The sequence below is a fragment of the Zingiber officinale genome, chromosome 2B (genome assembly GCF_018446385.1).
Source record: "Zingiber officinale cultivar Zhangliang chromosome 2B, Zo_v1.1, whole genome shotgun sequence".
Taxonomy (NCBI): domain Eukaryota; kingdom Viridiplantae; phylum Streptophyta; class Magnoliopsida; order Zingiberales; family Zingiberaceae; genus Zingiber; species Zingiber officinale.
The window spans coordinates 110,686,767-110,711,389 of NC_055989.1; the positions used below are offsets into that span (position 1 = coordinate 110,686,767).

General features: G+C 33.9%; 2 protein-coding genes across 6 annotated transcripts; both read right to left on the reverse strand.

The window, feature by feature from the left end:
• Nucleotides 1-11,176: 11,176 nt before the first annotated feature.
• Nucleotides 11,177-12,626, reverse strand: LOC122046788. Of its 2 annotated transcripts, none has more exons than XM_042607661.1 (6): nt 12,451-12,626; nt 12,197-12,378; nt 12,047-12,133; nt 11,828-11,977; nt 11,536-11,733; nt 11,177-11,461 (listed from the first exon to the last, which is right to left on the reverse strand). In XM_042607661.1, the coding sequence occupies exons 1-6, from the start codon at nt 12,494-12,496 to the stop codon at nt 11,318-11,320; spliced, it is 807 nt and encodes a 268-aa protein (XP_042463595.1). In that variant the 5' UTR covers nt 12,497-12,626; the 3' UTR covers nt 11,177-11,317. The 2 variants fall into 2 exon arrangements, with proteins under 2 accessions (XP_042463595.1, XP_042463596.1); XM_042607662.1 differs by having other exon boundaries at nt 11,338-11,478; nt 11,576-11,733.
• On the reverse strand, nt 12,624-24,219 carry LOC122046787 (protein NEN1-like). 4 transcript variants are annotated; one of them, XM_042607657.1, is made up of 9 exons: nt 23,891-24,217; nt 21,870-21,947; nt 21,224-21,310; nt 19,237-19,710; nt 18,997-19,154; nt 18,840-18,886; nt 14,757-14,820; nt 13,423-14,090; nt 12,624-13,015 (listed from the first exon to the last, which is right to left on the reverse strand). In XM_042607657.1, the coding sequence occupies exons 4-9, from the start codon at nt 19,589-19,591 to the stop codon at nt 12,781-12,783; spliced, it is 1,527 nt and encodes a 508-aa protein (XP_042463591.1). In that variant the 5' UTR covers nt 19,592-19,710; nt 21,224-21,310; nt 21,870-21,947; nt 23,891-24,217; the 3' UTR covers nt 12,624-12,780. The 4 variants fall into 4 exon arrangements, with proteins under 4 accessions (XP_042463591.1, XP_042463593.1, XP_042463590.1 ...); XM_042607659.1 differs by having other exon boundaries at nt 19,244-19,710; nt 23,891-24,216; XM_042607656.1 differs by lacking the exon at nt 21,224-21,310 and having other exon boundaries at nt 19,244-19,710; nt 23,891-24,219.
• Between the last annotated feature and the right edge of the window lie 404 nt (nt 24,220-24,623).

The window sequence follows — 24,623 nt, forward strand, 5'->3', positions numbered from 1 at the left end:
GACTAACTCAAAATAGGTCGAGAAAGGAATTGCTCTTTTTGCAGGTTCCTCCAAGGAAAAAATCAAGAACCAAGCCTGAATCTGAAGGTGAGTCTTACCAAGACTCAGAAGATGAAGAATACCTGGTAAACTTGACAAGAAAAATGTTCACCAGGAGAAAGAAGAACTTCAACAGAAATGACTTGCAGAAGATCAACTCTTCTAACGACACAAAAAATGTGACCTGCTTCAGATGCAACAAGAAGGGTCACTACAAGAACGAGTGTCTAAAGCTGAAGAATGACAAAAAAAACAACCAAAAAGAAAGCACTCAAGGCAACATGGGACGAATTATCAGATGAATCAGATGCTGAAGATCAGAAGCACCGAAGCTACCTCGTTCTGATAGCCCGCGAATCAGAATCGGAGGATGAATTGGAAGATGGATCCGAATCTGAATCAAGCCATGAGTCCGTACTCATTTCCGAAGGTTCCGATGAGGTATACTTTAATTTAAGCAAAAAGTTTTTTTAAAGTCATCGCATGCTTAAATAAAAAATTAATTGAAAATAAAAATTAAAATAAGATGCTCCTTGAGGAAAATCAACACCTCAAGGAACAAATTGAAAATTCTAATTCAAATCAAGTTGTAAAACTTGAAGAGGGAAACTCAATATTAAAAATTGAAATTAACAAACTTAAAGGGTTGTTAGAAAACTTTACAACTAGATCTAAAAACTTGAATTTAATTCTAAAAAATTAAAATTATGTATACGACAAATCTGAGTTTGGATATAAGTCTAGCTCAACAAATAAATCATTTATGTCACTTGTAACTCAAAATAAAACACAAATTAAAGCATGAGTTCTAAAAGCGTGCCTAACTACGCAAGTAGGAATTAACCAATACTATATACCTAAAAATAAAATATATTATGTAAAATCAAATAACCCAATTCAAAATCCTAACTATAAAAATAAATCAACTAAACCAAAATTAAATCATAAAAATAACTATAGAACAAGCTAAAACCCAAACTATCATCAAGTCTATTATAATTACAAAAGTAATTGGCATAAACCCAAAACTAAAACTTAAAAATTCTAATCAATAATTCAAGGGTAGGCTCCAAACTAGTTGACATATCCAAAAGTAACCTACCCAACAGGGTAATTAGGATTAGAGTAAAAAGGGGCAAAAGTTTAACTTGACCTACTTGACCTACGGTACTGGTGAAGTTTTGGATGATAGTAGATTAGGGAAGCTCTGTCTATGCTTGTTTAGGAAGATATGACTTCGACCTGGTGCATTTGACTTAGTAGAACTAATTGAAGCTGCTCCTTGCAGATCCTAACTAGTTATACTAAGGTTTTGTACAAAATTTAGTGGATAGGACTATTTGGAAAACCTCGAATGCATTGTTACTCTAATGATGTCCAAGTGATTCACCATAACTCAAAAGTTTAATCAAAGAATATTTGTTTGTTGAGCCCAAAGCTAAACCTGAATCTAATGAACTTAACTCATCGCACAAAAATTATAGGATTCCCTGATGGAAAACCTAGATCGGGTGAGATAACTAAAAATTAAACTTAAAAATCAAATTAAAAATTAAACTTAAAAATCAAATTAAAAATTAAACTTAAAAAAATAAATTAAAAATTTAATGTAAAAATTAAACTTAAAAATTAAATTTAAAATTAAAACTAAAAAAAATAAGTTAAAAATTAAACTTAAAAAACTAAATTAAAAATTAAACATAAAAGATTAAACTTAAAAAATAAAATTAAAAATTAAACCAAAAAATTAAAATTAAAAATCAAACTAAAATTTAAACTTAAAAATTAAACTTAAAAATTAAATTAAAAATTAAACTTAAAAAATTAAATTAAAAATAAAACTTAAAAATTAAATTAATAATTAAACTTAAAATTTTAAAAATTATAGGATTTCCTGATTGAAAACCTAGATCGGGTGACATAACTAAAAATTAAATTAAAAATTAAACCTAAAAATTAAACTTAAAAGTCAAATTAAAAATTAAACTTAAAAAAATTAAACTTAAAAATTAAATTTAAAATTAAAACTAAACAAATAAAAATTAAATTTAAAATTAAACTTAAAAATTAAATTAAAAATTAAATTAAAAATTAAAACTAAAAAAATAAATTAAAATTTTAAACTAAAAAAAATAAATTAAAAAATAAACTTTAAAATTAAACTTAAAAAATTTAATTAAAAAATAAATTAAAAATTAAACTTAAAAAATTAAATTAAAAATTAAACCAAAAAATTAAACTTAAAAATCAAACTAAAAATTAAATTAAAAATTAAACTTAAAAAATTAAATTAAAACTTAAACTTTAAAATTCAATTAAAAATTCGAACAAAAAATTTAAACTTAAAAATTAAATTAAAAATTAAACTTAAAAAGAAATATATTAAAAATTAAAGCCGAAAATTAAACTTAAAAATCAAATTAAAAATTAAACTTAAAAAATTAAATTAAAACTTAAACTTAAACAATTTAATTAAAAAGTTAACTTAAAAATTAAACTTAGAAATTAAATTAAAAATTAAAATTTAAAAATGAAATTAAAAATGAAATTAAAAAATTAAATTAAAAATTAAACTTAAAAATTAAATTAAAAATTAAACTTAAAAAAAATTAAATTAAAAATTAAATTAACCTAAAACTTAACTAAATTAAAAATTAAATTAAATTATAAATTTAAACTAAGTTAAAATTAAAATTAAAGTAAATTTTTAGTTAAGTTTATTAATTTAAGTCTTAATTTAATTTTTATGTTTAATTTAGTTTTAATTTGATTTAAACTTAAATTAAATTTATCTTTTAAATTAACTTAAATTAATTTTTTTTTTAAAAAAGTCAGAAACCAGGGGTGGGCGCCCCTGCTATTCGATTCTGGTTGCCCGGAGCATGTTTCGGGTGCCCCACCTCGCCACCCAGCTCCAGGCGCTCAGACCCTATCCGGGCACCCGGATCGTCCTATATAAGGGCGGCAGGGGTGTCCCCAATAAACACCCCTCCCCCTTTTCTCTTTTGCAAAGGCCTTCACCAAGTTTTAACGTAAAAGAAATCAAATTTTAAATTTTCTTTTCTTCCTCCAGTTATTACGTCGGAGCAGAACAATCGAGGTCGTCAATTCTATTATCCTTATTAACAATGCCTCGGTAAATTTTCTTTCCTTTCTTAAAATTTTGTTTATTTATTATTTTAGTATTTTATACTTAGTTTAGTTTTCTTTGATAAATTAGAAAATATTCTAGACTTGGTGTTGGGCCCTCTACTGCTAATACTGACCCTAGATTTCCTACTAAGGAACTTAGGATTAGGTTTGCTAGTACTATGTACATGCTTATATGGACTAGGTATTTAGATAGATAGTTTTTTGTGCGTTCATGCATTCTTGCTGTAGAAGTCATTGACTACTACAGCTTGCATCCTCTGGTTTATTGTACCAGTTCAGTTAACATAGGTTTATGTGTTGAACTATACACTAACATAGTTAGAGTAGATGACCTTATATGCACCACTAGGATAGCTAGTATTGATATCACTCTATCCCCTACTGTCATTCGTACCTTTCTAGGTTTACGCCCATCTACATGCACTTTTCATTGCTATCCCCCTAGGAATCCACCATTTGGTGATCCTTACTCATACATCACACTTGATACGATTTACTCTTCTTTTTTTTTTTGAGGAAGAGCGAGTACCCACAGTTACCCTATTTAGGTTAGTCTCCCTTAGAGTTCAGGACTATGTCCTTTATAGAGTCTTAGTCTCTTGCATTTTGTTGTTGACCACTCGTGACGTCGCGATGATGCATCCTTTTCACTCATTCTTACTATATGCCTTATGTCATAGATTAGATATAGATATTTGTTTATATATTTTTCATGTCATTATTTACTCAGCTGGACTCATCACCAGCAAACGAGTTCACATGCCCTACTATCACATCTTGACCGCATACATTGCCTCCTTAGATATTGATGTCGCTAGAGGTGATGTCAGAGCCCTGACTAAGTTTGACATTGTAGGATCTAGGAACTTTTCTTGGTGGTATACATACAGATGATGAGGGTGTCTTGTCCTGGAGGAGGGGGGCCCAGCACGAGCTTGACCTGGACGTCCAGCTATAGCCAGATGCCATGGGGGAGGAGGCATGGATGGATGAGTTCATGGATGCGCTTTTTGGCGATCCTCCTGCTCCAGCACTGCCTCCAACTCGAGCACCACGTCTCACCCCTTGCACTCTAGCCAACCGAGTTACCGGTCTTGAGACATCTATGGCTGGTCTTCGGTAGGAGGTCTCTGATTTTCGACGGGACATGCAACAGGAGATTTTCGATCTTAGATGAGACATGCGGTAGGATGCCTTCGATCTTCGACAAGATATATCCAGCTCTCGAGAGGATGACCGGACTCGTCACGCTGAGTTGATAGAGATGTTAAGCTCTTTGGGTTCCGGACCAACCTCGTCCTCATCACAGTAGACTATGTTGCTATTATCTCCGTGTATTTTGCCTTGATCATTGTCCTTGTATATTAACTTATTCTTCACTTCAGATATTGATTTGTCATATTGTGCTTAATAGACTAGGATGCTTACTTTCAAAATTGATTTCAAAAAATTATTTAAAATTCTAGGGTAAAATTCTTTATTTTTTCCTCAAAATTTCCCTTATTTTTAGATTTTTCAAAATTATTTTTAGCCTTAGTCTAGATCAAACCCTTAGAAAGCATGTTCCTATAGGCTTAGAACTTGAGCATCTCACCAACACCCTAGGACTACCTTGTTTGTGTATTGCTAAACTTAGAAAGGGATGAGATGCATAGGCAGATTGCCTAGACTTAAGATGCTTATATCAGTGCATCAATACAAGTCTGGGTATTAAAAACCAAATTAATAGTAATCAGATTAAATTTTTCAGCTTAGTTAAATACTAACTGGATAAATTAACTTAACCTGACTAACCAAGTGAAAAATACTATCTTTTGATAGTTAGTAAGTAACAAATGGTTAGATAGTTAAGAACACTTTTTAGTTGTTTATTTTGAATTAATGTTAGGTTCAGGGGAAGGATTAATAACTTTAAATATTTAAAATATTTTTGAAAACTTCTTCATTTTTTTTAGCATTTTCAAAGTTGTAAACTTTTAATCTTACAAACTTCAAAAGTATTTTAAAAGATGACTTTTAAAGAATTAGTTTGACAACTGTTTAAGTTTTTCAGTGTTACCATTTCATTCATTTTTGAAAACATTCCTTATATCTTTTTCAAAGTTTTAATTTTTGGTTTATCAAATTATTTTCAAAATATTTCTTATTTTTATTTTGAAATTTTTTTCTACAAAAACCTTAAATTTTTTGGAAAATAATTTTAAAAAATCTTATGAAAACCTTATGAAAAATTAGTAAATTCTGAAAACAATTTCAAATTTTCTAATATTTAAAGTTATCAAAATTTTTTGGAAAACTTATATTTTAAAAACTTAGTGGATTTTGAAAACAATTTCAAATTTTTTAAAAAATATAAGATATCTTTAAGACAATTTCAAAACTTATATTTAAAGTTTTGACTTTTATCACTTTATAAGATATCTTCAAAATTTTCTTCAAGTTAATTAACTTATTTTATAAGCTAACTTCCCAAGTGATCCTAAACATTTTCTATTGTCAAGTATATTTTTATTAATTTATTTAGCAATTTTTTCAATGAATTGTCTATTTCTATCTTTTTTGATGAATGTCAAAGGGGTTAGGTGGATTAAGTTAGCAAAATACCAAAGCATAACTTAAAAATAAGACTGACTTAAAAACTATATCATTTTTTTCATATTATTTTTTTTTCCTAACTTAACCCAGGTTGTCATTACATTAAAAACCGGGAGATTGTTAATACAGGTTGCACTAACGGTCAAACTCAAGTTTTGATAAATGCCAAAATAAGTTAAGTTAGGTTTGTTATGATCTAACAATGTAATTAAGATAGGTTGATGAGCTGATCGGATATCTGGCAAGAAATCCAGCTAGATTGACAGGCTAACCATATAGCTGGTACGAAGTCCAGTATGTCGACGAGCTGACCAGATATCTGGCACGAAGTCCAGCTAGGTCGACGGGTCGACCAGATAGCTAGCATAAAGTCCAGCTAGGTTAACGGGCAAACCGGATAGCTAGCACGGAGTCCAAACAGGTCGACGGACTGACCGAATGTCTAGCAAAATGATAAGTTAAGGTAAGTTACTGGAGGGGAGTGGCTTTGGTGAGGACGGGTTCCCCATTTGAGGGAACAGTAGGTGTCGATTCAACTTAAATCCATTTTAGAAACCTAAGTTAAGATCTTGACTAGATTCTGATCTCGATAAGACAGAATCCAATTACTACTCTATTTGTTATAGTGTGCTAACTTTGTTTTGCAGAGTAGTATAATTTTTATTACCTCGGACTAACCTTTTCTTGCAGGAAAAAGAGTTGTTGGAAAAGAGGGGTCCAAGCGCCCCGGAAGGGATCCGGGCGCCGGGAGCTGGTCTGGGCACTCGGAATGCCCAAAGCTTATCTCATCGCCAGCGTGGAGCGCACTGATTGGTTGGCCGACGTCATGGTCCAAGCGCCCGAAAGGGATCTGGGCGCCCGAAACTGCTTGTATAAGCAGTCTTCCTCCAAGAGCCAAACACAACTTCTTCTACGATTGCTCTATTGTGTGCTGCTCCAAAGATGTTCCCGTGACGCTGCGAAGCTCCTCCGATAACCTACAACTCTGTTTCATTTTCCTTATTGTTGGTACTTTTTATAGTTCGTGTACTAAATTGTGTAATACTTTTTGCGAATTATTAGTGATTGGCCAACAAAAGCACTCTCATGTGCGAGCCTTGGAGTAGGGGTCGGCGAAGACTCCGAGCCAAGTAAAATTGGTTTGTTAGCATTGCTTCAATTTTTCTCTTCCGCTGCGTACTCGAGTTAATTTACGATTTTTCGACGATCGCTATTCAAGCCCCCCCCCCCCCCTCTAGCGAACTTTACAATCCAACAGATTGCTCCAACACTTATTTCCTTATATTTATTGATAATTTCTCTCATTTCGGTCATGTGTATTTGATTTCTTATAAATTTAAAGCATTGAATTGTTTCATTCGTTATATGAACGAAGTTGAGAATCAAACAGAATGTAAAGTTAAGACTTTGCACATTGACCATGGAAGAGAATATTTGCTTGATTTGTTCAAGACAATATGTTATGATAGAGGGATTATTAGACAGTTGACAATTCCTGGAACTCCAGGGCAAAATGGGATAGCTGAAAGAAGAAATAGGACTCTTCTTGAAATGGTTAGATCTATAATAGCGCAAGCTAATTTGCCCATCTTCTATTAGGGAGATGCATTATTAACTGTGGCCTATATACTTAACAAAGTATCTTCAAAGTCAGTTTCATCTACCTCATATTAACGTTGGACAGGCAAAAAACCAAGTTTGAGAATATGAGACCCTAGGGGTCAATCGCTTATGTTCATGACAGTTCTCATAAGTATGAAAAACTGAGACTTAGGGGTAAGAAATGTATATTTATTAGATATTATGAGACCTCCAAAGGTTATCTTTTCATAGGTGAGCAACTAGATGAAACTATCTTTGAAATAGAGTCGAGAGATGCGACTTTCTCAAAACAGAGTTCCCAACCAGAGGTGATGTTGATAAAAAAGTTCCTCTATTTGAGGAGGATGAGATATTATCAACAAGAGAGGTATCAAAAGAGATGTTTGATTCTAGTCAACCGAGTGGGAGTGATATGTCAAGTCATGAGTTGACTTCTCAATAGCCCAACTTACGAAGAAGTGTTCATAAAATCAAACCTAAGAAGAGGTTTGATATTGAGAATGAGGCATTGATAACACTACTAGTTGACGATGACAAATCTCAATCAATTGAGGAAGCATTGGGATGTAGAGTTAAAGAAAAATGGAAAGCTGTAATGGTTGAAGAGATGGAATCAATGAATCAGAATCATGTTTGGGACTTAGTTGATCTTCCTCCGGGCCGAAAGGCTATTGGGAATAAGTGGATTTTCAAAATAAAGAGGAAAGCTAATGGATCGATTAACAGATATAAAACTCGTTTGGTTGTAAAAGGATATACCCAAATGGAGGGTATTGATTTTGAAGAGACATTTTCTCTCATAGTGAAATTTATATCAATACGAGTTATTTTAGTCTTTGTGACAAATTATGACTTGGAATTATATGAAATGGATGTAAAAATCACTTTCCTTAATGGAGAGCTTGACAAGAAAATCTATATTGTTCATCAAGAAGGTTTCATTGCTGAAGGCCAAGAGGAGAAAGTATGTAGATTTAAAAAGTCTATATATGAGCTAAAGTAAGTGTTAAGATAATGAAGCATAAGATTTAATGAAGTTATTTTATCTTATGATTTCGAGATGATCAATGAGATCATTGCTTGTCTTGAAAAGAGAAAAAGGAAAGTATGTCATTTTCTCGTTATATGTTGATGATATGCTGATAGCTGGAAATGACATAGGGTATGTGAATGAAGTCAAGAAATGACTGTCATCACAATTTGATATAACGGATATGAGAGAAGCTCAGTACATCTTAGGTGAAGATCATTAGAGATCGTCCTAAAAAACTTCTGGATCTATCACAAATGTCTTATATAAATAAGATGTTACATCATTTCAGCATGTCTAATTACAACATAGAACATACACCTATTGTGAAAGGTACTATTTTGAGCAAGAGTATGTGTTCCAAAACTCCAGAGAAAATAATCGAAATAAATAAAAAAAATCATATAACCGTTCTATTAGTTGTTTGATGTATACTATATTGTGTACACGTCCCAATATCAGCTATGCTATTAGCTTAGTCAGTCGCTTTAGTCAAACACAGGACAGAGACACTGGAAGAGGTAAAAAGGATATTCAGATATCTGAAGACGACAACAGATTATTGTCTCTATTTTTAAGGATCAAATATGAGTTTGAAAGGTTATTCAGATGCAGATTGGGCTGGGGACCTAGATGATAGAAAATCAACATCAAGCTATGCATTCTTGTTGAATGGTGGCGTCATCTCATGAAATAACAAGAAACAAGCTTGTGTAGCTTTGTCAACTATGGAAACTGAATATGTGACATGTTTAGCGACTGTGCAAGAAGCAATCTGGTTGAGAAGGTTCCTGAAGTATCTGAAGATTACTGAAGATAGTGGGAGTCCAGTAACTGTCTACTATGACAGTCAAGCTACAATAGCTTTTTCTAAGGATCCTAAATATCACAGCAAAGGTATGCATATAACTATAAAATATAACTTTGTGAGGAATATTGTGGCTAAAAGAAAGGTAGTTCTTGATTATATCCCTACACGTGCTATACTTGCAGATCCTTTTACTAAATGGATTATTAGAGTCATTTAAAGAACATGTAAAGTCTTTGAGACTTCGTAAAATATAACAATATTATAATAACAATATGATATTGTGATTTGCTATAATTTATTCAGTATATATATTATTTTTGTTACATTCATATAAGATCTCGGTGAGCATGTGGCAGATAGAGATTGGTCCACTCACATAAACAATCATCACTGTTTGTTTGTTAAGTATAAATAGAGGTAAAACCGTTACTTATGAGAAAATTTACATAGCTGTGAACAGAGACGGATTCATAAGTTAAGACTGCCTTGATAATTATGTCAAGATGAGATCATTGATGTGTTAATAATGATCGAAGTAAATGAACCCACCATTTACTGAACCTATTGAAGGCCAAATTAGAATTCATATGTTAAATCCAGAATTAGACATTAGGTATGTCTAAATTAAAATCTGTCTAATATTAAATTTAAGGAAAATATGCACTCTTTTTAGTAAAAAAAATAACATCGTAGCATGTAATTCATACCACATGTGTTATTACGATAATAAGGGTAGTAGGAGAATGGATCCCTATTTCTGTACTATGTGAAACCTTTGAGATTATAAGTTAATTTTAGTTTTTATCCTTAGTGACTATTTAACTGTTTACTTAAAGTTTTAATCAGTGTCGACTACTTTAGCATGTATCCTATGGCTATGGATGATTCAGTCTATGGAGCATAACTAGAAAAGCAACTAATTAGAATGAATAGATTCTAGCCAAAAAATGAAGATTAAATAGATTTATATCTTTTGATGTTATTCACTGGTCAATCCATTTTTGTTATATATAGAAATAATTATGAATATTGAATATGTAGTATGCTCTTGACATAATAGTCATGATAAGGGATTAGAGATATTCATATTGATGTAAATAAAAATTATTTAATCTGAGTAAATAGTAAGATATGAATATCTCCAAGATAATGGTTGTGTGCCACCGAGAGATTGGATGTTTCCTGGATAACGAATATGTACTGCCAGAAAAGAGACTATATGTCATAATGAGTATGTCTTAAAGAGCAGTTAAGTAAAGTGTAATAACTTTATTAGCATTGATCGCTCTAAGAGTGACTATATAAGGTGTAACGATCTTCTTAGCAAATATCGCTCAGTGTGCTTGATGTCACACAAATCATTTTCTCTAAATATAGATTAGATGTTCTGATATAGTCTTTGTGACTAAACCCTTATATAGTTTATGTGACTTATTTAGTTTTTATGACTAACTAGTTTAATGACTTAACTTGAATGAGTGAGAGATGTAGGAAATGAGAACGTAGGCATGCCCAAAGATGATTCACAAGGAGAAAAAGAGGAGTTACGAACGTGAAATTCATTTTCACGTAGAAGAACATCCAAGACTATAGAATTCGATTTGTGGAATTACATATAACTTTCTGATTCTGTGATCACACTTCCAACAGCAAGAGGTGTCTTCCTCCATCTAACATTTTCTCCTCTCTAAATTTCACCGCAACTAGATATAATTTATTATTTTGTATAATAAATTTCTATTATAATTCTGTCAGCAGCTTTCTCACCTTTGACACCGTCGCCGCAGCCGCCAGCAGAGGAAGTGCAACCGCCACAAGAAGCAACGGCAGCAGCAAAAGCAGAAACGGTGTTCGGGGTTGCATTTCGCCAGCACATTGGGCAGCAGCTTAGTCATCCATGCACACTATCTGTTCGAGTCATCTTGAGTTACAATAACCATCACAAATAAGTGAAGTCCTATAGGACAGAAGGCAATTGTACATTTGCAATAATCATCCAGAATATTGGATCCATGGAGAAAACTGAAATAATTGTTAGGGAAACAAATCATCAACAATAAATTCTTGTCCTTTCTGTTATGTGTACATTAAGATGAAGAGCTCCTCAGCTCAGTAGTTGTTGAAGCAGCTCCAAACATCATCTTCAATTTCTCTCTTCTAAAGTTGGCATAGTCTGAGATCAATCCAACATCCACCTCATGCTTCATCTTCTCCAGTAATCTCCTCAGAACCTGAAGCAGATCAAATACTGAAGAAAAAAAATCTTTTTGATTAGTAAATTATGCAAGAGAGGCACGAGTCATACTGCATCAGCTATGCTTCTGAGCACATCTTCTGGGATCAACCTGAGGACTGGAGGAAGGATCAAGCTGATGCTCATCTCCAAATGACCCTTGAGCCTCCTGTCCTTGCTGCTCCTATCTGGGTACAGCACTCCCTGAACACTGAGAGCAAAATGTGGTGGCATTTGGATGTCATTGAGTCCTCGGAGTTCCCATCTAGTCTGCACTCGATTGTAGTATAGATTGGACTAAGAAGAATATATGAAACAAGAAAAAGATGGAATTTTTGGCAGATTCGCAGAGATTTGTTAATACAGCTTCGAGTTCCATGGCAGTGGTGGCATGATCAGGTACACATGGTGGATACTCTTTCCCATTTGATCTGCGTCTCAACCGCATCACCACAACTGGATCCACAGATGCAAAAAGGAAATGGATGGGAAGCATCTCTATCATCCACTCTTCCTGCAATCAACCCTACTTAGGTCGACGATAGTATCAGAAATGAAGCTAGAGAGAAACGAAAACACTCACGTCATTGAGCCTCCTGCTTCTCCTCGAATCCGGGAATATCGCCCGGAAGACCCGAGCCCGGTCGCGGACGTATTCATCGAATGAGACCTGCAAGGCGTCAAAAAAAGTTAGAATTTTTTGAGTGAGAAATTGGGCAGATGAAGGCCCTACCCCGGGCGGTTCGTGGAGTGGAACGTCGGTGGAGATGTTGGAGGAGAAAGTGAAGACGTTGTCAGCTAGCGAGCCTCCTCCGGCGGCGGCAACCGTGGGTGGGCAGCGGTGGTGGAATCTGCTTCTTGAGGATGTGATTGTAGGCTTGATGGTTCTGAGGTTGATGGTGGATCTGCTGCGATCTGCTTTCATTTGGAAGAATCTATAATTTGTTTGTGATTGATTTATAAGAAATGCAAGAGTAGTTCTGTTACCTCCGCCATGGACGAGAGCGAGCTTAATTGGACTGCAAGTTGCCATCTTCTTCTTCCCCTGCCTCTTGCAAACATTATGAGCTTAAATTAAGTTATCTGAACAAAAAGTTAGGCAGACGTGGACCAATCAAGTGAGGAGTTGAGATTGTATCGGATTTCACAAGCTGTTAGCGTCTTATAAATGATAACCTTCATCCATTAAGGAACAGCGGGGAACAAATCTAATAATTTCACTTAATTTAAACAAATGACCATGATAAGTAGATTAAATTACATGATTTAGCATCAACAATGTGCACTACAAGTTAGGGATGACGGGTAACATCCAATCTATTTCGAGAGAACAACCAATCTTCTAGCTACCAGCTTGATGCCTGCATTCTGTTGGAAATCGTAGATGTCTGCAATGAAATAAGCATCAACTGTAGTTCCTGGCACAAATATTGACTCGAGCTCAGCGGCATCTGGTCTGCTGAAAAGAAGCTTCTGCATGTTCCCTGAAGGGTCTTTGTGGTACATCTCAGTGGAGTAAATGGCTCCATCACCATTTGCCACAGTGGGGATGCTGCAGATAAGGGAAATGGAAACAAGTTAATCAGTTAGAATTAAGGTTCTAAGCACGAGGGAATGAGAAGAATCCGATGATGGATTAACTTCCAACCTGTGAGGAAACTAACAGAATAAACAAAGCAACAGAGCAAATACCTCTTGGAATTATTTTTATCGATATATAGTTCTCTAATTCTCCTATGCCAGCATATGAATTCTAGTTATGTAGTAAAGTATTGCAGAAAGTAGAATGTTTTAAATTATTGTGCATTTAAGCAAAAGTAAAGCTAAGTGTAGTTCTGCAACCCCAGTTGTGTTGGTCCTTTCCCTAAACCCTATACCTTCTCAAAGAAATGCTATTCAGCAATTTATGTAGAGGTGCTAAGGATAAATATGTAAGATACTTGATTGCAGGGAACTTACTGCAGTCGAATAGTAGCAGTATTTGAGTGGCCAAGCCTCTTTAGCACAGGTCGCCATTCAGAGTTGCTACCAGAATTCTGTGATGATGCTTGTGCAACTCGGTTGCAGATATCCAAAATCTTGCATAAGTTATGAGGAGCATCCACCACAATACTTAGTTTTGGCCGGCCAGAATAGTCTCTGAATTTTGAGTTGACTCCAAAATGGATCTTCATCCCCATACAAGAAAGCTGCAAGGGGCAATCTCTGTAAAGAATAGTCTTTTGAAAATTTTGGACTGTAGGTGCTCTGATCTTGTCTGGTAACACTTGATCAGCCTCCAGAAATCCAACATAACAATTGGAGTTTTCAGTAGGAACTGTGGTACAAATTCTATCACAGTCAGATTCTATTATTTGGAGCAACTGTGTGTTCGACTGTAATAAGTCTATGTTCATTTGCTCCATAGATGCCACCAAGTTGGAAGCATTCTCTGAAACAGAAATACTAGGTCCAGCTTGATAGGTATTCAAGATATGTCTGTTAGTTTGCTGATCAGTGAATTCATCACACGGTGAGCCCGGAGTTCGCTGATGAGAATGAGAAGCATCTTCATAGGTCTCAGTCCCTGATGGTGTATTGGTAAGCACCAACTTATCCAGAGAAAATACATCTGGGAGATTCACCTCCTGAGAAAACGATAGTTAAATTATACAGATGAAAACAAACAAAAGCACTACATCACATAAGTATAGAAGCAGAAAGGGCATTCTAGGTGATTGGTCTGAGGTTTTGATGCTTATAATCTTTCAAGTTCTTAATCAAAAGCAAAGATTAAATGGTTCAGAAATTCATACAAGTGTTTGGTGCCTCAAAAACTTGAATTATCCCTCATCTTTCAGAATCAATGCGTGTCATAATTCACAATGCAACTTCGTGCTGATATGCAGCTCAAGTGCATCAACTGATAAAACTGCTAATATCAGATAGTTCACGACAAAACAAAAAAAAATACCAAACACTTGATTGAATTTCAGCTGCACAGACCAAGACGGAGATATTCAGATAAGAGAGTGTGGTACACTGAATTAATGAGCTTAATTTTAGGTCCCGTCAGTTTCAACAGCTGCCTAGGTAGATAAACAGGTGGCTAAGTGAGTACATGCAGACACAAAGATGAAAAGTAGGAAATCAAAAAAGTCAGAATTATAGTTACAAATTGAAAATAGGTCACAAGTGAAGGACCTTCAATTCCAACTTGGCCAATATGTATAACCATTAGAAATACAGTAGATGACGCAGCAACCAACAAATATTTTTTCACTTAGAGATTTAACATAAATGTGTATGCTCACCAAAAACAGAACTGCAGCACAACACTTGAGAACTTCCAGGTTCATTCTGACATCATCTAAGCTCCTGGCCAAACAGAGATTTCATTAAAAGAACAAATGGAAAAATTATGTTAAAGCATATGGCTGATGTAAGTCAAAAAGCTAGGGATGAATAACATTTTGTACTCGAGAAGAAAAAAAAGAACATGAAATCTGCATTAGATTCATCTGTCTATTCTTGTAGTTTCCTTCTACCCAGTTTCATTCCGCCCATTCATGGCTAGTCCTAAGCCCGGATAAAGGAGAAGGGTTGCGTTAAGTTGCCAGCTAGCATTAAAACTATAGTAAATATTCAATTAATGAATCCATTAAACTATTGTGTTAATGCTAGATAGTTCTTCGGAAGAAACGCATTACAGGGTCCGACTATAATGTCTGGCGAGGACCGCTACAACTCCAGAACTCGGGTGCAGTGCTAAATATGCAAGAGTTCGAGTTGTAAGGTCTGGCTGTAACATATCGGCAAGGACTGCTACATCTCCATAAGAACTTCGTGTAGTTTAAATAAACAAGAGTTCTCACACCATAGGTTGGATAAGAACAAATATGATAGAAAAACTAATAATCTAAAATTTGGAACATAGAACATAGGAACTCTCAATGGTAAATCAATGGAGGTAGTAGATACGATGATTAGGAGAAAATTAATATTTGTGTGTACAAGAGACAAAATGGGTAGAGGAGACAACAAAGATGATAGAGAACTCGGGTTTAAGTTATGGTACACAGGAAAGAGTAAAGCAAAAAATGGAGTGGGTATTGTTGTAAATAGTTCATTAAAAGATGAAATTGTTGGAGTAATTAAAAAAGAGGATAGAATTATAGCCCATAAAATAATAGTGGCGAAAAAAACTATGAACATAATTAGTGTATATACACTGTAAGTAGGATTAGATAAAGCTACCAAATCAAAGTTTTGGAACAACATAGATGAAATATTACAAAACATTCCGCTAAATGAAATGATTTTAATATGAGATGATCTAAATGGACACATCGAAGTAAAAAATGAGGAATATGAGATGGTCCATGGGGATTATGGGTTTGGAATGAGAAATGAGGAAGAGAAAACTATATTAGATTTTGTGATAGCATATGACCATATATTAGCTAATACGTTTTTTAAAAAAAGAGAAGAATACTTAGTCACATTCAAAAGTGGGAATAATAAATTGTAAATTGACTTTCTTATGGTTATGATGAATGATAGAAAGATTTGTAAAGATTGCAAGGTCATCCCTAGAAAAAACTTAACTATCCAACATAGTTTAACAGTGTTGGATATGCGCCTCAAATATAGTATCAATAGAAAGAAAATGTATATGACTCCTAGAATTAAGTGGTGGAAGTTAAAGGATAGGAAGTAAAATATATTTAAGGAGAAGGTAAGAGGAGTATCAGCATTAGATGAAATATACATACGACATGTGATAAGATGATATCAAAGTTGAAAATAATAACTAAGAGTCTACTTGGTGAGTCAAAAGGACATGTACTACTAAGTAAGAAATCTTAGTGGTGGAATAAGAAAGTACAAGAGAAAGTAAAGGAAAAAACAAATAGCTTATAAAGAATTACATATTTGTAAAAACGAGGAAAACTTAAGAAACTATACAATAACCAAGAAAGAAACTAAGAATGTAGTGAATGGAACAAAGAATGAAACTTTTGAACGATTATATCAAAAATTGAATAAAAGAGGGGGAAAGAGACATTTATAGAATAGCTAAAGTGAGAGAAAGAAAGATAAAAAATCTTATCCAAATAAAATGTATTAAAGATGAATATAATAGAATACTAGTAATGGAGAAATAAAAAAGCAGTGGAAAACGTATTTTCATCAACTTTTTAATGATCATTTAGATGATCAATTTAACTTAAGTAATTTAAGTAGGTCAAATGAACATAGAAATTTAATTTTTTATCGTAGAATTCCAACTTCAAAAATAGAACAAACTTTAAATAGGATGTACAATGAAAAAATAGTTAGACTAGATAATATTCCGATAGTGGTATGAAAGTACCTAGGTAAACAAGATATTAAATGACTTATAAAATTATTTAACGTGGTATTAAAAACGAAAAAATGTCTGATCAATGGAGGATAAGTACTCTAATTCCCTTATATAAGAACAACGAAGACGTGTAAAATTGTGCAAACTATAAGAGTAATTAACTAATGAATCATACCATGAAACTCTAGGAAAAAGTAATAAAAAAAAAATTAAGGAGACCACAACGACCGAAAATCAATTTGGGTGCATGCCTGGAAAGTTGACAATAGAAGTTATACATCTTGATAATTAATTGAAAAATATCGGGAGCAAAAATAAGATCTACATAAGGTATTCATTGACTTAAAAAAAAACTTATGATAGAGTCCAAGAGAAATTATATGGAAAATTCTAGAAAAGAGATGTGTTAGCGTAATATATATTGAACTAATTAAGGATATGTACGAGGATGGAACAACTAGAGTAAAGACTTCGGACGAAGTAACTGAAACATTTTCAATAAAGATAAGATTGTATCAAGGATCAGCTCTAAGTCCGTATCTTTTTACACTAATTATGGACGAACTTACTACGCACATTCAAGACACAGTACTGTGGTGCATGTTGTTTGCATATGATATTATTTTAATAGATGAAACATGTGAATGAGTAAATGCTAAATTATAATCTTTGCGGAAAACATTAGAAAGGAAAGGTTTTAGACTTAATAGAATAAAGACAGAATATATGTAATTTAAGTTTAGTAATATTATACATAATAAGACAATTGTTAAAATAGGAGATGGTGAGTTTCACAAAACCAAGAGCATTAATATTTAAGATCATTTTTGCAAAATGATAGAGGGATTGAGAAAAATATCTTACACAGAATACAAACAAGATGGTTGAAATGGAGGGAAGCATCAGGTGTTTTATGTGACCGTAAAAGATGAATGTTAGACTATGACTCGAGAACATGAGCAGAAGATGAGAATTACATAAATGAGGATGTTAAGGTGAATGTATGGACATACGAGGATGGATAAAATAAGAAATGAGAGCATTAGAAAGCTATTGAGGAAAAATTCTAAGAGACGCATTTAAGATGGTACGAGCATACACTTAGACGACCAATAAATGCTCTAACTAGGCAATGTGAAACTATAATAAATACGTATATCAAATGAAGAAGACGAAGAAGAAAAATGACTTGTTTAGTAATAATAAAATAAGATAAAATTTATTTAAGTATAAATGATGATATAGTAAAAGATATAGCTCAATGGCGTAAAAAGATTCATATAGTCAACCCCACCTAGTGGGATAAGTCTTGGTTGTTATTGTAGCATTATGTGTGTGTGTGTGTGTGTGTGAGAGAGAGAGAGAGAGAGAGAGAGATTTCACATATTAGAACTTCATGTGATAAAATAGCAAAATCTATAAGTTGCGCCAGATTTTTCTAAAGAATTTAGGAACTAAATTTTCTTAAACTTTGGAGCATTATTTTATCTAAAAAATTATTACTTTGTCAAGATGATGGGCATTGCTTAAGGAGTTATCATTCATTTCTGCAGTGGTTACTTTCATTTCAATGTTCCTAATTGTAGCACAATCATTGTGTGTATTGAACAGCATCCTTCTATCACATTTTTTTTCCCTTCAATCCTCTGCTTAAGGATGCTAAACAAACTAGAATTATATCATAGTCAGGACTCGAGAGGTTCTAGCACTAGAACCAATTAGGATAGACGATGTTATCCATTAATCATATTTATGTGCGCCACGTTTTAAGCATGAATTGTTATTTCCCATTGAAGAAGCATTAGGGGGCACCTTAAGTTGCCAACAGACGGATACCTCTTGTCAATTTCAATACAGAAAATAAGTAGCTATCTTCAGTCTACACTAGAGGATCTTTACGATTTCATATAATGGAGCAATCCAGGAGAAGATGGATACACAATTCAAACTCGTGCTTGAAGCATGAACTAATCAGTTCTAGATTGAAAATAGAACACTGTTGCCACAAAGAAAGAGGTAGAATATGTACCTGTGCCTCTGTTGTCCGAGCCCAAAGTAAGTTGCCAAACTAGCCATCTGCGAGAAACATGATCCAGTTCATTATTTCCGAAACAATCACAGATATCTGACATAGTAATTGTGGATTAAGGGGAAGCAAGATAAACACGTGGAATGAACGACTATACCTTCATGTTTCCAGCTCGTCTGCCGAATTTTTGAGTAAGCAACGGCAGTGTGTCAATTATGCTCTTAGGTTCGGGCGCCGGCCGCCCGAGCTCCTCAAATGCCTCTCTTATCCGAGCGCAATCAAACCTCACAATGTTGTGCCCCGCCCACACCCGTCCTGTTCATACACAACCCCGTCAAAAAATCTAAGGTCAAGACCAGAAGAAATCAACACGAAACAAGTCAAGAGGATCATCGACTTTTCACCGTCGAGAACGTCGAAAACGCGGTCAGCGACATCGCGGAAGGTCGGGGCAGCGGAGACGGTGTCGGGAGTGATGCCATTGCAGCGGATGGAAACGGGGGAAATGGCGGCGACGTCTGCGGGCCGGATGAGGGTGGAGTAGCATCCGACCTCCACCAGCCGCCGCGCGCAGACGAGGATAGCCCCGAACTCCAGCAGCGCAAACCTTTCGCCGGACCGGCTTGGCACCGTCGTCTCCACGTCGAAGAACGCGATCTCCGCCCCGCTCGCTTCCATGCCTTCCTTCCCTCCTCCACTCCACCACTTCTCCCTGCGGCTATGGATATCCGAGTTGCTGGACCCGGTATCATCCCTTTGTAGCGGGGTTTGCTTCGGCTCCAAGACTAAAAGATCAGCCGTCGGATCTGGCAATTGGTGCTCAAGTCGCCGGAACGAGCGGTGGATGAAATGCTTCGAGGAAGTAGTAGATCTGATTCGAAGCATTACGTTGGGGTAAGGAATTGATTGTGTTTCAGAGAAAGGTAAGCATTACGGAAAGAACAATAGATCAAACCAAACAGATCGAAATTAAACTGAGTTTTTTTTTTTTTACAAATGAACAAATTTACTATGAAAAAAAAAATTATCTGCAAACTAATAATATCATCAATAATAAAAAGATCGATTAAACTGAATTTAAAATATTTTTGTTTAAAAAAATAAAATTAATTCAGATTTTTATTCATACCATTGGCTAAAAGAAAATTTTACTCCATCAATGTAAAACTTCGGCACATGGTCAAGAACTTAAAATCAAGTTATCATAGAGAACTTTCTTTCCAAAAAAACAAATGAAAAAAATAACCCATCAAAATTTTTATTCCCAAAATATTCATTATCCAATCATGTTATAGCAGTTACTAGTAGTTATTATAATGTATAGAAGCCATCGAATAGTTACTATAACATTATTCTTAATTTTCAATGATATTATAGCAACTAATCCTAGCTGCTACAATGTGTATAATTTACTAAGCAGTTATAATTATTTTAAAATAATTTTAATTAATTTAAAGTGATTGTGACAAACTTTCAATAATTTTAATCAAGTTGATAAAGAATATTTTAATATAATAATATTCAAAGTTTTAAAATTTAGGATTTAACTACATGTAGGATTGATTTGAAGTCAAGATTGGATCGTGATTAAATTGTAGAATTATACAATCCTATTAAAAATCCTTAAATTTTTATGATATATGATTAATAATTAGAAAAAAAATATCTAAAAAGGCCATTTACATATAAATAAATTAATAATTTTACAAATATATGCAACCGTGGATAATAATTTTACAAATATATGCAACCGTCAACATTTCGACGCCACAAATGATATTATTACTTGTACAAATTTAAATTAACTAGTAATTTAACTACCATTCTAGTATAGTAGTACTCAATAAAATTTATATTTTGATACCATAAAATGAAAGAATATAAAATTACTACTAACATAATAATAATAATAATCACATTCATCCTTGAGAACATTCCTTAGGTTCACAATATGCCCTCATTTAAAGGCCAAATGTAACAAAAGCTATTGAATTTTTAGATTCAAATATGAACACCAGCAATAATCTTCTAAAAATCTGCTGATTCCACAAAATATCATGCAATATACATCCAAAAATTCATCGCTTTGAAGAAAATAAACATCATAATATTATCAATAAAAAATAACTCAAAGACAACTAAATAAGTTTAAATAGTCTCAAAACTTTAATCCCAACTCAAATAACCTAAATTATAAAATAATCCAAAAGATAATAAAAAAAAAAGACAAAATCTTACAAGTCTTTGCAAAGACTTTAAACAATATTTTTTGAGTCTAAAATTGGATAGTTGCAAGTAAATCCGATAACCAATTATAGATCAATGAGCTTCGATTTAATATATTATAGGTTTTGTGGTTTAATCCAAGTCAAAAGTTATATAACCTCTCAAAACTTCCGCATCAGTGGCCCCTAACAAAAATGATCCCGCTCCAATCCTGCTATGCTCCCACCAATGTTGCTCCGATTCCACTGCAAAAAACAATACTTCACAATCCAAAATCGATTCGGTTTCAGATCGTGTGATCCTACGATTTAAGATCGCGATTTTGTAAACTATGACTACAACTGTGTAGAAGCTACCGTAGTTATTACGAGTTGTTACATGTAGAAGCTACTCTGACTTCTACAATGTTAAAAATTAACTATTCACTTTAATCAAAATTAAAGCACACAAATCATTATTATATCAAAATTGTCTTTACCAACTTTGTCAAAATTATATAAACTCCTTCAAAATAGCTTAAATTAATCAAAATCACTTTAAAATAGTTATAGTTAAATCCAAAATCCAAAATCCAAAACTATGAAAATAGTTGTAACAACTACTAAGTAGCTTTTACACATTGTAATAACTATCGTTAGCTGCTACAACACCTTTGGATAAGAGGTATTTTGGAAATATAATTTATGATGGGTGGTACCCTTTTGATTATTTTTTTTTTTAAAGGATGCTCTTTTGATGATTTGCATACTTTAGGGTGTCCTTTTTAATTTTTGCCCTATAAAGAACAAAGATATACATCTATACCTTTCACGAAGATAAAGCATTTTGTCGTGAATGGACTTCACGATATCTTCCAACTTCTTCAATTTCCAGCTCCATGACCTACAAAAGAACAGAAAATTTGACAATAGCATAAATTAACCTCACGAAAAGAGATTATCTACTTTCACACAACAAGCTATCTTATAAAGCATATTTATTGATATGGGCATGAGAGTATGAAGTTAAGTCTACAAAAGAACTACACAAACTTCGTTTACAAGTACTGGATCGCTTGATATGGAGGTATATATTCCCTTGACTAAGATTTCTGGATAAGTTATTTCTGGTCCCCTCGGATGGGTCTAGTGGCTAGCGCATGAGGTGTTGTCACAATGAGATCTGGGGTTCGAATCTCGGCAAAGTCGAGGTAAATACCTCCCTTATGTGCTAGTCACTATTCTAAAGACTAGTAGCCGCCTGTGATTTACCTCCTCCATGTTAGTCCTGGGACGGGTTGACGGGGCGCTGGGGACAAACGTATTCATCTTTTTTTGCCACAATGGATAAGTTATTTCTGGGAGAATATTCCCAACACAATTTTATCCCTCATAAATAAATCAATTGTGTTTAGTTGACAAAGTTGGAATATGTTAAAAATATATATATTCCTGTGAAATGTTTATTTGACAAAAGATCAAAATGACAAGAACACATAAATAACAAATTAGATTTAATTAAACCATAAGAAAACATTTAAGTATACAATCAATTTTAAACATCACAACTAACTTCAATTCATGCTAACATGATAATTACAGTTAAAAAAAACTGGCCTTGTTTTATCAAACAATAACATTTTAAAACAAGTTTTCAACAAAAGAAAATACTAATTATCAACACAATAATAATTGTTTCCCAAGTGATATGGGATTGTTAAGCAACCCACAGACTTGGTGGGCTGTTTTTTTCCCACACAAAAACACATCACTTAGGAATACTAGTTAGAACTGACAATTTCAGATAGAATTTGTAACATAATTTATAACGTAGACGATAGTGATGGCATCCAAAAGATTCAGGAATGGAAAAGAACAAAATTATCCTTGTAATAATTATGAAAATAGCTGAGACAAGACATGAGATATATCCAATGGCCCAATGATCTTTTTCCATTATTAAAATTATTAAAATGAACTCTAATATATCAAAGTTTATGGAGGAAAAAAGTCTATTTTTTTTTTAGACATGCAGTTGTACAGACATGTATCAAAAAAATCCGTTTTGATATTGCAAAAGCATATGCAGCCTCATTATTTTCAGTAAGTAGCTCATGAGACAGGGCCAAGCTAGCTTACCTGTTCAACCCAACTTAGTGTCTTCAAGAATAAACTAAACACAAATATGATGGCCAATGCAGTAGCTAAGTATCTTCCACAAAACGTCAGGAAAGAGATTGCTTGGTTAAAAATGATATGTTGTGTAAAGTAATGATTATTTGATGGTTTGAAGGTCACAATTCAAATCAAGCCACATTTGGATTCAACTACACAAATTTTAAAACCTAGTTAGTTCTCATTGAAGAATGTCTATATTCACCTGTGTCTCGGAATAAAACTTTATGAATCACAACTTGATACAAACAAAGAGAGAAAGACATGTGGTGATTTAGCAAAATTTAAAAATGATTATGCATCTCAAAAACTTTAGCATGAGTATTGCATGTTCTGTTTTGTTGCTAAGTGTTAGGAACATAGGCCTTATTTGCATTTCATGTTACATCATGAGGTAATTGGTATGTGTAAAGTGCAGATAGTTCAGTGTTATTCAAGTTAAGAATTACTTAAATTATATTTCTAGATTCAACATTCATACTGTGTGGTGATCTGAATGCATGGAGCATGCGTTCGGCTTATTAACCTACATCATTTTGAGATAGCAAAGGTCTTTTCTATCCAAAATTCTGTCTTGCCATGGAACGATCAACACTAGCAAATCTAAAGTAAAAGAAAATGGAAATAGAATTCGCATATGAAATTTAGGTTCAAGAAAGGAAGGTAGATTACTTCGATCTGCCCTTGCTTAGCAACTTTTGTCCAGTCCTTGGCGGCGACGCCTATCCGCCACTCGAACTCAACCGCCTCACGATCACATCCTTTTGTAACGGCTAACACACATCATCATTGGTCACCTCATTGCCCACGGCTCCTTCCTAAAATAATTCACCTTCTGGCTTGAGTATCGAACCCTAGACGCTCTCATCCCAAACGCCGAGCACCGCACGCTCTCAAGCTTGAGTATCGAACCCTAGACGCTCCCGAGCTCTCTCACACAGTCACGCCCAAGGCTGGAGCACCATCTGTGCTCCTTCCGAGCCTGACCTAGTTGGACCTAGGTCAGCCCGATCCATATGTCCTGGCTTGTTGGGCTATTCCATCTCCCTAATCGTAGGTTATTATGGGGATAAGAGAAATGTTTTTTTAATATGATTGTCTATCATTTATAAATAATTTCAGGAGAAAAATATATGACCAAGATGAACCAGGGAAAAAAAATCGACAAGCAAATTACTAGAAATATTAAATTCATTAAACAAAACAAATACCCAATTGCTCCCTGCCTTCGTCTCCCAACAGAAAAAAAAATAAAAAATAAAAAGGGGTACGAATAGCACATGAAACTGTTTGATCAGGTTCACAACCATGAATGCAAGTTAACTAATTAATCTTTTCCAACGCCTGAAGTACGTCGGTCTTCATATCTTCAAAATCCTCTACTCCAAAACTGAACCTCACCAGA

What these genes read in the sequence shown, in the direction of transcription:
- LOC122046788 (XM_042607661.1), bottom strand. Translation starts at nt 12,496, where the DNA reads ATGGCAACTTGCAGTCCAATTAAGCTCGCTCTCGTCCATGGCGGAG. An exon ending in CACTCCACGAACCGCCCGGG is followed by an intron (nt 12,134 to 12,196) that starts GTAGGGCCTTCA and finishes GACGCCTTGCAG; the next exon opens with GTCTCATTCGATGAATACGT. An exon ending in GAAGCAGGAGGCTCAATGAC is followed by an intron (nt 11,978 to 12,046) that starts GTGAGTGTTTTC and finishes GGTTGATTGCAG; the next exon opens with GAAGAGTGGATGATAGAGAT.
- LOC122046787 (XM_042607656.1), bottom strand. Translation starts at nt 21,889, where the DNA reads ATGCTTTATCTTCGTGAAAG. An exon ending in CGTTTTCGACGTTCTCGACG is followed by an intron (nt 19,155 to 19,243) that starts GTGAAAAGTCGA and finishes GTGTATGAACAG; the next exon opens with GACGGGTGTGGGCGGGGCAC. An exon ending in GACGAGCTGGAAACATGAAG is followed by an intron (nt 18,887 to 18,996) that starts GTATAGTCGTTC and finishes TGTTTCTCGCAG; the next exon opens with ATGGCTAGTTTGGCAACTTA.